This window comes from Ceratosolen solmsi, unplaced genomic scaffold (genome assembly GCF_000503995.2).
Source record: "Ceratosolen solmsi marchali unplaced genomic scaffold, CerSol_1.0 scaffold10, whole genome shotgun sequence".
NCBI classification, from domain to species: domain Eukaryota; kingdom Metazoa; phylum Arthropoda; class Insecta; order Hymenoptera; family Agaonidae; genus Ceratosolen; species Ceratosolen solmsi.
In genome coordinates, this window is record NW_011948412.1 from 22729368 (window position 1) to 22742840 (window position 13473).

At 26.6% G+C, this 13473-nt stretch overlaps 1 protein-coding gene across 1 annotated transcript in view; it reads left to right on the plus strand.

Annotated features, from left to right (window-relative positions):
* Positions 1-6862, plus strand: part of LOC105366119 (uncharacterized) — a 41061-nt gene extending 34199 nt beyond the window's left edge. Inside the window, exons 16-18 of the mRNA XM_011504449.1 lie at positions 4842-5273; positions 5775-6248; positions 6515-6862. Coding sequence (XP_011502751.1) covers positions 4842-5273; positions 5775-6248; positions 6515-6586 — 978 coding nt within the window. The 3' untranslated portion in view covers positions 6587-6862. The remainder of the gene's footprint in view (positions 1-4841; positions 5274-5774; positions 6249-6514) is intronic.
* Positions 6863-13473: the final 6611 nt, after the last annotated feature.

Consider the following 13473-nt stretch of genomic DNA (forward strand, 5'->3'; position numbering starts at 1 on the left):
AATTCGTAATTTAAACTATTTTAATGACGTTTTAATTCAAATAGATATTTAACATTTTTCTCTATGATTTTTTTATTTCATCTGAATATTATTATTATTGAATTACATCACAATTATCAAAAATATATATTTTTGGATATGAACTGAGAAATTAATAAAATAAAATAGAGCGCGTTAAATCACAAGGATATCCAAGATTTATATTGTGAAAAACTTTTAAAATGATATAAATATTTATTAATGTACGTACAATTAGCTTATTAATATTAACATTGGCTTGTCAAATTTTTTAAGATTAATAAAATTGATTAGAGAATAATTATTCAAATAATGCACAAATAAAAATGAATTAATTTAAAAAAATAAATCTTATTGGCGTTTCATTGTAGAGATGTACAATTTACTTATATAAGTTCATAAAAATTATTTACATAATAATAATTATTATAAAAATTAAATAATTAACTTTTCATCATAGAATTTTGAACTTTAAATAAAATTATTAAAGAACGATATTACATATTCATTACATAAGAAGTATTTAGTATACTTTAAATAAGCTATATTAAAGAACTATGATAAGAATAGTATAAAGTCGGAACTTATTTGATAATCAAATAATAATCAAATAATAATTAGTAATTCAGAATTAAATACGTTAGGAATACGGTTTTCTATTTGAAGTTTTCCGTTAAATTACTTATTAAGGTGATGAAAAAATAAAGCCAATAAAAACATTAAATCATGTGAATTTTTCTTTTTAGAGCATTACAGATGTTCCATAACTTAATTTTAAGATGGGGTTTTCTTTTACTAAAAAGTTTAACAAAAACACATATATTAGAAGATAACTGGTATTCATTTTATTTCAGTATCTAAAAATAAGTTTTTTAATAAAGGAATCGAAGATGAAAAATAGTAGTGATAATCATGATTTATTCGATAACTTATTTTTGACTCATTCGTATGAAAAAATTCGCTTTGTATATACTATTAGGCAGCAATGTTCTTTGTATTAAAATAAAACTATTAATAAAGATACAGTCAACTTTTGATAAATTCACATTGTCATAGTTGCAGAAACGGAAACTTTTTAAATCGAAAAATATAAATAGGATATCGTTTTATAGTAGTTAACGATTATTATGAACCTCTGCTAGAAAATGAAAAGGGTAAAATGCTGCAAGATATTTTATTTCTTAATAGTAAAAACAAATATACCTTGGCATGTAGCATCTCAAATGAATACATCAACATGTATGCTATTAATACTGTTTTATTTCATAGTACATCTCACAACTATTACTCATTGTAGTAGAAATGTAAAGATAAAATATTTTTACTATATCTATTATAAAATATTACTAATACTTTTATTTAAATGTGTAATTAAGAAAAAAAAATAATAATTTTTCTCTTGATGAATTAAATCTAAACAAAAATAAACTTAGAATATTATGAAATTTGCTCTTAAATGACGGTAATTAATAGCGAAAGATACGGTAAAGTTACAATTTACATCTGACACTGCTTAAACTAAGTCCATAACTGTGAATTAAAAATAATGATGTTTACGGATAATAAACTTAATGATAAGAAAATAAAGATAAATAAAGAACTAACTAACGATGTACAATTAAATAATTATAATATTTTTCGTAGTCTTGTGATAATGTGTAGCATAATGTGCAATTATATTTAATAAATTCAGATTTGATCGCTGTCCGCACTTCCTTTTCCACACAACATATGATGTATTTATGTATTTATTTTATTTCCTGAAATTCGGTGTTACCATTATAAGTATTGATGTTGTCACTCTATCCAAGCTCGTTTATTATCTAGATTAACCGTACACAAAATTGCTTGATAGAGAGTAAGAAATCCATACACAATACCACCCATCCACTTACTTATTTGTTTATTAATTAATTATAAAAAAGTTGTATCTTGAAGTATTGTTGTTATATTATATATACATGTAGTAAAAAAAACTTTCTTATCTGAATGTCCGAAAATGGTACATTTATAAAATTGTACTCTTGTTTGAAAACCGAGACTCGTCGGAGTATATTATACGTCTCTTAATTATAATTATCGCGATCCGTCGACTATTTCGTAGAAAGGAGCGCAACTATTAGCATATTAAATAACTCATAAACATTGACTAATAGTCTTATGTTTAAACGAATAATAAAGGATCACTAATGAAAAAAAAGTGTTCGGCGAGTCTCGGAGTCTGCGCCTAAAAATCCTTCCGCGTGACCGGATCCGTGGCATTTAAGTCCCAGAACAAAACGGTTGTCCACCAACAGCAGCACCAGGAGTATCAGGAGGAACAACAACAGCATCAGGAAAAACGGCAGCAACACGAACAGACTCAGCCAAATATTGCGCAATACTCAAGCATCCAGGACGAACAAGAATGCGATTCTAGCGAAAAGCTGATGGCAACGGAACCTCAGGTTATCCAGTCTAAGATGCATCCTCAGCAGCATGGCCTCAGTCCAGCCGACTCCACTATCTTCCGGTTGCAGTTTCTCGGATCGGTCGAGATCGATGAGGAAAGTGGCAAGAAACGCCGTAAACGCCTCAAGAACCACATGGTTGAGGAAGCTGTCACCAAGATAAAGGTGCAGGCCTCGAACCGCGGCCTAACGTCATTTAATTCCACGAACATTGTTTCAAAATCCCCATACTACACTACCCCCATAAAATTAACCGCCAAAAAATTATATACTCGTTCTGTACATGCGTGTGTACTTACTTATTTATCTGTCTACTCTATTTTAATAACTCTCATACGATTGATCAAGGAATCAAGATTCAAAGGATTGCACAATTGAATTTTGGGAATAATGGTTTCATTCTTCATATAAATTGTCAATTTTAAAAAAGATTATATGAAAATGTATATTCCTTTGGAAAATCATTTCTTGAGTATTTTTACTGTTTTTACAGACTCATAGATTTAATAGTGATTATAAAAGGTAGAAATTTTACAATGCATTGATCTTAAAATTTGATAAATGAAAATTTTGTCGAAAGAAAAAAGAATGAAAAATCATTAAACAACTTATTAAATAATCTTAATATATTACGTTTTGGGTGGTATGAAAAAATTCTATAAGCAGAATATTTTAAGTTACAGCTGAAAACACTAATATTTTCAATAAATAACAATTTCTACAAATAAATAATTAAATTTATATAACTGCAATCATTATATATATATTATATATAAAATCATATAATTATACATAATAATATATACATACGTACATACATACATACATAATTACATAATGCATGCATACATACATACATACATATATATGGATATGTATATATTTTTATATTGACTGATAAATTAGCTCAATTCAATATATTTATAAATTTGTAAATTATTTTGATTAAATTGATATATTTCTACGAGAAAAATTTTTCTACTTTAATAAAATTATGGCGAAAGCGATAGTTGCACATAACCTTATATTTGCTTAATCATTACATAATTTATATAATTACTTTTTAATAAGATAATTGCATGTTTTGAAATATAATTTCATTTAATGCATTAGACGATCTCAATATTTGAAAATATTTGTACAGTTTAATTTTTTATATGCTATTACAGAAGAATAAGTTCCTGAAATTATTATTTATTAAGTTATTAATTATAATTATCGATTTTGAAGTTTTGTCAATTTTTAAATATAAGGACTGAGTTTTATGAGCTTATTAAATAACGATGCAATATTAGTCTTCAGTTAGTTTAATTTGAATTCGAAACTAATATTAAATCACTTGGCATATTTATATATCTTTAGGTTCTACATATCTTGTAGAGTAATTTTTAACGACTAGTGGTTAGAACCATGACGTTTATTCATGAAAGTATATGATTAAATTTTTAATTTTTGGCATTTATAGTCTCTTGTTTCATTCATTTATTCATTCCATCCAACATAATTTTCGTTACCTTTGAAAGCTAATCCTCTTAAAAATTAACCAATACCAATCGCTACATAATAACTAATCTTAACCAAACATATTAATGTGTAATTTTAAGAATATTCTTTGCATCGCTAATATTAACCAATTGCCTTTTTCATCTTTTTCATGCTGCTTGCGTGTGTAGGCTCTGGTAAGTTCTTTTTTATACATGCTAGTTGAGGTTTTTTAAGGGAATAAAACAGCAAATTGATGATCATATCATAGCAAATCATAAAAAAAAGTTATTAATAATTTGTCGATAATAATAAAATCATAAAAATATTGAATTACCAATTAGTGTAAACAAGTTAGTGTAAAAATAAAACATAAAATATATTTATTTATTTCAAATTTCAAATATTTATTTTACAATCAATTTCTAAATGTATTGATTGACTGTACTTTAAAATTATATATAAACAGCACGATATTTAAACAAAATACAATTCAACTAGAATGATAAACATTGTACATTTTAATACAGAATTCATTTTCTAACACATACAAATTAACTTTCATAAATGTTAAACACAAATAATGTCCAGTATATACGGGAATTTTTTAAGATTTTGGGTATATATTCTAGAAAGTTTACTTTAATTGAGCTGTTACTTGATATAAATTTTTCTTTTAATTAAAAATGTTAGTAAAACACTGCATAAATCTTTTATGCTTGAATAGTTATTTTTGGTGCTTGTTTCAAAAACTATAAATCTACTAATATTAATTAAGTATAAAAGAGAAAAAATAAAAACAAACAGGCCACGTTTTGCTGACTTCTTCCTTTAAGGAACCACGGGAAATTGTAAATATTAATAAAAATAAATAACTTTCGTTAAATGTAGGCACCGGATGGCGAGTCTCAACCGAGCACAGAGGTTGACCTCTTTATCTCAACAGAAAAGATTATGGTATTGAACACGGATTTGAAAGAAATCATGATGGACCATGCATTGCGCACCATATCCTATATAGCGGACATTGGCGACTTGGTGGTACTGATGGCCCGCAGACGATTTGTGCCCCATGAAATAGACGAAGCACCGAAAAATCGCACTCCGAAGATGATATGCCATGTATTCGAAAGCGAAGAGGCACAGTTCATTGCTCAAAGCATAGGACAAGCCTTCCAAGTCGCCTATATGGAATTTCTGAAGGCCAACGGTATCGAGGACCATAGCTTCGTTAAGGAAATGGATTACCAGGAGGTTCTCAATTCACAAGAAATCTTCGGTGATGAGCTGCAGATGTTCGCCAAAAAGGAGATGCAAAAAGAGGCGAGCATTAATCGTATATGACATTTACTTGAAGCGATAAGTCTATAATTATCACATTTCTTAATGGAATAATATATTCATCAGAAGTAAATTCTAATGATTATTAAATATGTTAGGCAACTAATAATAGTAAAAAAAAATTAAGGAATTTATTTTATTTATACTCGGACATAAATACATAATTTCTATTTGTGAATAATTTTTTTATTTATTACTATTCAAATATCAAAGTCTAAATTTTCTCCAAACATTGTGTATCAATTTTATATAAATATTAATCATTTCATACTTGAAATAATGAGGTTACATATATATTAAAATATATAATATAAATATAAAGTAGTAGCGGAAAAACCAGAATGAAGCTTATAATTCCAAAGATATTCTAATGCATATATATTGATAAAAATTTTGAAACTTATAACATGTAAAACTTCTATATAGAAAAAATACATTAAATCGCCCATAGATATTAACATCCTAATCTCACTTACACATCAGGTGGTAGTACCCAAATCAAAGGGCGAGATCCTCGGCGTAGTGATCGTGGAGTCCGGATGGGGCTCAATGCTGCCAACGGTGGTAATAGCGAATCTAGCACCAGCAGGTGCGGCGGCACGATGTGGTCAGCTAAATATCGGCGATCAGATAATAGCGATAAATGGCGTCTCGTTGGTCGGTCTACCACTCTCCACTTGTCAGACTTACATCAAGAATTCGAAGAACCAGACTGTGGTGAAACTAACGGTTGTCCCTTGCGCACCCGTCGTCGAGGTAAAAATCAAGAGGCCTGATACCAAATACCAGCTTGGCTTCAGCGTGCAAAACGGTGTAATTTGTAGTTTATTAAGAGGCGGAATCGCCGAAAGGGGTGGCGTACGTGTCGGACATCGAATCATCGAGATCAACAATCAAAGCGTTGTTGCCGTACCACACGAGAAGATTGTTAATCTATTAGCTACATCCGTAGGGGAGGTGAGTTCTTCTTAGATTATTACTCAGCTATATGAATTTGAATAATACTGGTAATAAGCATTTTAAATAAACTTCTAGACTGTAAAACAATAAGATCATTTAAACTAGTTTATAATTATTGTACAAATATATCTACCAATAACATTAATGGTAGAATGCTTTTTAAGATGAAAAATTTACATTAAACGTAATTCATATAAATATTGTTAAAGTAAGCTTCTCAAAGTAAGTTATATATATCTATAATAATTATCATTATATTGTAGATTCTTATGAAGACTATGCCAACGTCAATGTTTAGGCTGTTAACCGGTCAAGAATCACCAGTGTACATATAAATAATACGTTCGGTAGAGCTTTGACCGTTATATTGACAGTGATTAGACAATACCACGAGCGCTACACTACCAAAAGCAATTAACCTAATCATCGGACTCGCTGTACGCACGAAGTGTATTATGAAACAAAAATATATAAAGGTGCGATTCTACATAATTTAAAAAATATAATTTTCGCGATCCACTGTGTGGACTTGCGAAGTGCAACAGAGCAATTTTCAACTAGGCATTATTATTATTACTATTATTATAATATAAAATAGTTGATCGAGTACTGGCATTCTTTCACACTCATTTTATATTTATATTTATTCTATTTGGAAATCTCGAGTTTATCAGATGTAAGGAAATTATTTTAAGAATTTTCTAGAAAATAGTTCTTTTTTGCGAATGGGTTAGCGCAATGGATAGTTGATATTTTGAATCTAGGAGATTGCTTACCTTTCAGAAAGTTACGTAGAAAAATTCATTAAGCACTCAATCTAAAGGGGTGCAGCAAAGTTAATAATATTTTCATACAATTTGCTGCCTAAACATTAAAAAGAAAACCACAGTCTATGTTTAAAATAAGCATTTGATAGCTTTACATAATTAGAACTTCCAGATGTAAATTGTGATTTAGCATATCGTTTAAAAGTTTAATCGAATCGTAATATAAATAAAAAAAAATAGCTTTTGTAAAGGCAACGATTAACCTTGAATTCGAAAAAGTTTGAATTTTTATTAGTTTCAAATATTGTGAAAGGAATTTATTGCTTATATCACATAAAATAGGCATTGCAAAGGTACTTTACAAATTTCTAAAATTAAATGAAAAAAGAAATTTAATATAAATCATCGATACGAAAAAATTGCATTAACGAAGACAAAAATACACATAAATATAAAAATATACATACAAGTGAATACACCTACACTAAAAAAAAAAGATTCAAATACTTTCGGTATTAACAATGCCAGAGAAATTATGAGTGATCATATATTATGTTTACACTAAAGATGATCAAAGATAAATGAAGCAAAAATAAATATGCACACAATTATAATTAGCACAAATCTCTTAACTATTGTTTAGAGTGAAGCTGGAATTGTATATTAATATAAGCGTTAATTAAGAATAAGTTAGAAACAAACTAAGAGAAAAGGCATATACAATACTCGACGCTAGTATCGTTGCATAATAATAACGGGATTCCCCGATCGCATTTGTTTATCACTTACTTGAATTATATTCTTTATTGGTCAATCAGATATCCCTTATCTGTGAAATTTGAGCACATCGCATAAACAGGGCCAAGGAATAAAAATAAGAATAATAACTATATAACTGGTTAAGCGATACATGATCATAAAATTTAAAAATTTCTCTAATTAATTTGTACTAATATTAATATGTACTAATAGATATGAAAGACTCACCGCGATTGTCACTATTATTGCACATTGAAATGTGATTGTATATCGAATACGTGTATGTAAAGAAGATCGGCGAAATGCACATTTAACCTAAGCTGTTTCTCTATGTGTTTTATTTTTAATTTTACTACTCGCACTTTATTATAAGCAAAATCATTTTTATAAGCTAATACATTATAAAATAAGTAAAGTTCTTAGCTCCGAAGAGATAATTTTAGTCATTCTTTATATAACAAAATCTCAAACTCAAATTTTTAGAGAATATCTAGATATTATAACACAAATTGCTAACATTAATATAAACTATAGCTCTTTTTATTAAATTAAATACTTTACATTTTAAATCTATATGAAAGAGCAAAGTCTTTATAACGTTATTGTTGATAGCTCAAAAAACAAAATAAAAGAAAAAGTATTTCGATTGAATGTAAACAAGCTTTGCGAAAAATTAGAAAATATTCATATGATAATAAAATCCCTAAGAATATTAAAGTGTGCATTGCGCCAACCTTTATTAATCATTTATTCTCAAATTGTATATTGTTACACGAATTCCTTCGCGCAATAATCACGAGATTTATGAAGGGACGGAATGAGTATTATGGAATTTCATGTACGTAAAAACATACAGAGAGAATAAATACAAAAGAGAAAAATCGAACACGTAATAATCCATTGCTTAGGAGCCGCCGACACTCTCGTCTGTATCTTTTTAATAAGATACCATATCCAAATTTTATATATTTTTGCTGACAACTTTTCAAATATTGAGCTATTCCGCTTCAAATATGAAGAAATACCAAAAATTAAATAAAAAATATAAAACTAAGTACTGCAAGGAGAATTAATGAGTAAAAGGGGAAAAATAAAAAATTACTGCGAGATAAAACATTTAGAAAGAAAGTGAAGCGTTGCTGTATTGTTAAAAATTTTTCGATGCCAAAGTACATCGAGATATAAACTTATCTTGTGTAATGAAAAAGATATAGTACTCATTTTGTTTTGTTTATTTTTTTTAATTTTTAACAATCATTTGTATAGAAATCGATTTGTGCTAAGCACATTTAGCTACTATCTATAATATTTTCTTTTAGCGATTGCATTATCAATCTTTCTGTTAAAAACTGATAATTCTTAATGGTCTATTATCTTTTTGATCAGTCGATGTTACGTTTATTTTTAAATAATTCCTTGATTTAATTAACTAATAGTTTTAAAGATTAAAATGTTTTTAATTATAAAAGTTACCATAGAATTAGAAAATTATTCACATTGAGAAGAATGAAATACGTAGATATCACAAAGAATACGTGCACAAAACAGTGAGAAATATAGAGAAAAAGCTATAAATAATAAATTTTAAAATTGAAAAATCACTATACATATTTCAAAGACTAGAATTATTTTGTAGAATATTACATTTTATTGGCAATAGAATGTTTATAAGAAAAATATCGAATTTAAATATTTTAATAATTATTGATATTTAACTGTCAGTAAAACTTATCTTGTATTTTTATTACAATACTAAAAAATATAAAAATACAAGCTTAATTTAAATTTATGTTTCAAAAATGTGAAAATTCTAGAATTTCGAAAAGTAATAAAATTATAAACTATATATATATATATAGTTTGTGTTGATTAAGATTTATATTATAGAGATAAAAGAATGTTTTATTGTTCATTTCACTCATATTATTTTTTTATCCTTTAATTTATGTAAAGTAACTTCTAAACTAACTAACTAAATAAAGTGAATATATGGAAGGAATGAAAGAAAAGATCAAATAGAAGATCGCATACTCAGCTATTTGCATATCAAACAAAATTAATGCGTTATAAAATCGAATCATTGAAAAATATATATTTTCTTATAAATTTTAATTTGTAGCATTATTATAGTATTTTATCGAAGTGCGTATACTATTTTTTTTTCATCTTCAATAAATTTTTTAAGCTGATTCAACCCGTACAAAAATATATTTAGGGCAATTTGTAGATTTGTAAAAAATGTGTTAATTCCATTATGAGCAAAAATTAATACAAGCTAATTATGATTAATTTCAATAAAAGAAATAATGTATTATTTACAATGTATACTTTCTAATAGAACACGAAAGAAACAACGGACGTCTATATACCTATAAAGTACAATTTTGCAAAATATACTGGAAGTTAAATTACCTTTAATTGACGAACATAAATTATTAAAATAGATTTATTAACAAGAATGTCTTTTAGCTCCTTTGCACTTGGTACGATGTATCTATGCATATATACATACGTATATATGCATGTATATAAGCGTGTGAAAATATACAAAGGAAGTCATGGCCATAGTGTAAAAAATTGTATTTATCCGTAACTCGCTCGATGGACATTGGCATTGAAAGTAATTTTTTACTTCATCGAAGATTACAGCAATTGCTATGTAAGGCGTTATAATGGGATCAAGCATCATGATGTACGGTTTTAGGGGTGGCTGAAATTGATAGAATGAAAGTAGAAATCTTATCTAGTCATTAAATACTAAGAATTACGAGAACATGCTGAGGTACTATTATTAAAATTAGGATGAATGCAGGAATGGGGAGGGGGAGAAAGGTATAACAGAAAATACTCGCAAAACTCTGACTGATTTAACAAAAATCGATATTTGTTAATTATAATAGTAATGAAATAATAGGGATCGTTATTTTATTGCTTTCAATGAATTTAGGTAATGCTAATTCTTTAAAAAAAATTTTTTTAACAATTTTTCCGCTTCTTCACATTGATTTATGAACAGTATTTTTAAATTTTCAAGACCATTTCTTAATGTAATTATTTAAATAAGCATAAGAAAATATATAAAGTCTATAAAAAATTGATTTTATTAATTTTATCACAGAAGTATGAGTACTATTATTTAACCGAATCAGAATACTATTTTTCGCTATTTTTATAAATTGTGTCCTCTTAAATCAGAATTCATAAAATTTTATCACTCATTCATATAAAGTGAAAGCAAAGACGTATATATTTATATTAGATGATTAAAATAATAAATTGGAAGACCCGGCTATTCAAATCAAATGCATGCATATCCCATTACAATTAAACGATTGGATCGTTTATTATTTTATTAATCTTCGGATTTATCAATATTACCGAATAATTTTAATGCGGAACTACTTTGACACAAATCATACTTTATGAAAGGTTCGTGTATTACATACCATTTTATGTAGTTCCTTTTGTACGTTGTTAATAAATATCATTATTTAAAAGATCTTCTTTTACATGACAATAACAATAATGTGAGATTCATGTATGAACATTCCTTTATTAAAATTCTTCCTTGAGGGTTGCACAGTTGCATTTAATTACGAACACTAATGAACAGAGCATTAAAATTATCATGAATCGCTCCTAACGTGCGCAGTTACATAATTTTCGTGTAGACTTTTATTAAATATTCCCAATATGTAACTTTAGTAGTTAAGAATAAAACTTAATACGGTTCGATCATATAATTACTACTAACAAAACTAAAATAAGAAACATGTATAATGGAAAATCGTAATAAAAAATTGCAAAGCGAGTTGTACGATTGGGAAAAATTTTCAAAGTATCAAATTGTTTTGAAAAAATAAAAAAGAATATTGAAAATCTGAGAATGCATAAATTAATTATTTAATATTTTGTATTTAAAAAGTTAACTATATTCAAATATACATATATACAAAAGTGGAAAAAATAAACAAAGCAAAAATTAATGAAATATGTAATAATCCAGAGCTTTTTATATTAAATTAACGATTGGAAAACGCACATTAATACGCATATGTGCACATGTTCTTAAGAGGACACAAACATATATATGTAATTCGAGCATGCGAGGAATTAAATATTAAAAATGGAAACAAACGTAAATAAAAAATTACGAATATGAGAGACCTATGTAGCCATAAACAGAATTTGCAAAGAGAATATTTCAAAATTTTTCAAATACACACATGTGTGTGTATGCGCGCGCTCCTGTGTGTGTGGGTCTGTGTGTGTATGTGTGCGAACTTATGCATTAACAATAATGCTTGTGTTGGTCGTTTCGAAGTCATGACCCAAAGCAGGCTACAAAGAAAAAAAATATCATGACTATCTTTATCAATGTTTGTGAATGTATTATAAGTTACGATTAATTAATAAGCGAGCTATTGAATGTGTATATGGTAATACTATACTAGTCCATACAAAGACAACAATAAAATGTAATTTTGAACTCAAACTATTTTCAACCTTTGTTTTATTACATATGATATTATATTATGATATCTAATCTTTAGAAAAAGAATGATTTTAAATCTAAACGATTGAAAAATCTCGACTCTGTAACAAAATACAGTAAGACAATAAAAAACCTTAAAAAAATATTAAACTTTTGTAGTAAACAGGATATTAAAATCAATAGATTTAAATTTCAATGGATTTAATTTAATATTTTCAATATTATGCAAAATTAATTGTACTTATTAATTACAAAGAATATATATAAATTAATAGTGTTTCCTCAAAATCGAGAATACATTTGCTATAATTAAGTCACTTCTTAAATTTCATTCTAATTCACATTTTTTTAATTATTCTATACATTTAATATTTGCTCATATTATCCCACAGATATTACTAGATATCGTAAGTAAATCACTATTGTACATCAATTCCTAGATTTCGAAAATTTCATAGTAAGTAATAAATTTCTTAGTAAACTTATTAGTGAAATTTTTATTGTTTAGTACATTAGATACATATTAGAATACATTCATTTTAACAAATGCAGAAAATATATATTGACTCTAAATACGTTTTGTATAAGAATTAAAATTGTGAATTTTAAATACTATTTTTATAAATAAATGTTCTGTATACCACTATAACAGCTTTTTGTATACTCTTTTAGATTTCTTAAATACATACAAGATAACTTACTGTATAGTCTCCAATATTGTGAAAATTTTTATTTTTAAATAAACAATCATTGATAAGAAAGTAAACTAATTCGTTACACCTTTAATCGAAAACTAAACTTATTCTTTTTCATTAGCATTAATAAAACCAAATCCCAATTATAGCAAATGACAAAAAATAATATTAATGATAATATTCATCATACTTATATTGAAATACGTGCATATAAGCAGATAAAATAAATTTGTCTTTATTACTCTTAGAATATAACAGATTTTTATAGAAATTGAATATATACATACATGTGTATATATATATACATACTTTATTGTATACCCATACTAATATATTAATATATCAACATTAAACTGCTATATTTTTTATATGCATATATAATAAACTTAAAAGAATTTACTCATTATTTATTTAAACTTTCTATTTGAATTAATGTTTTCAATTAATCAATTTTCTAGATTATTAATTTAACAACTTCATTTAAGCTTAAATTAACTGTGTCTATA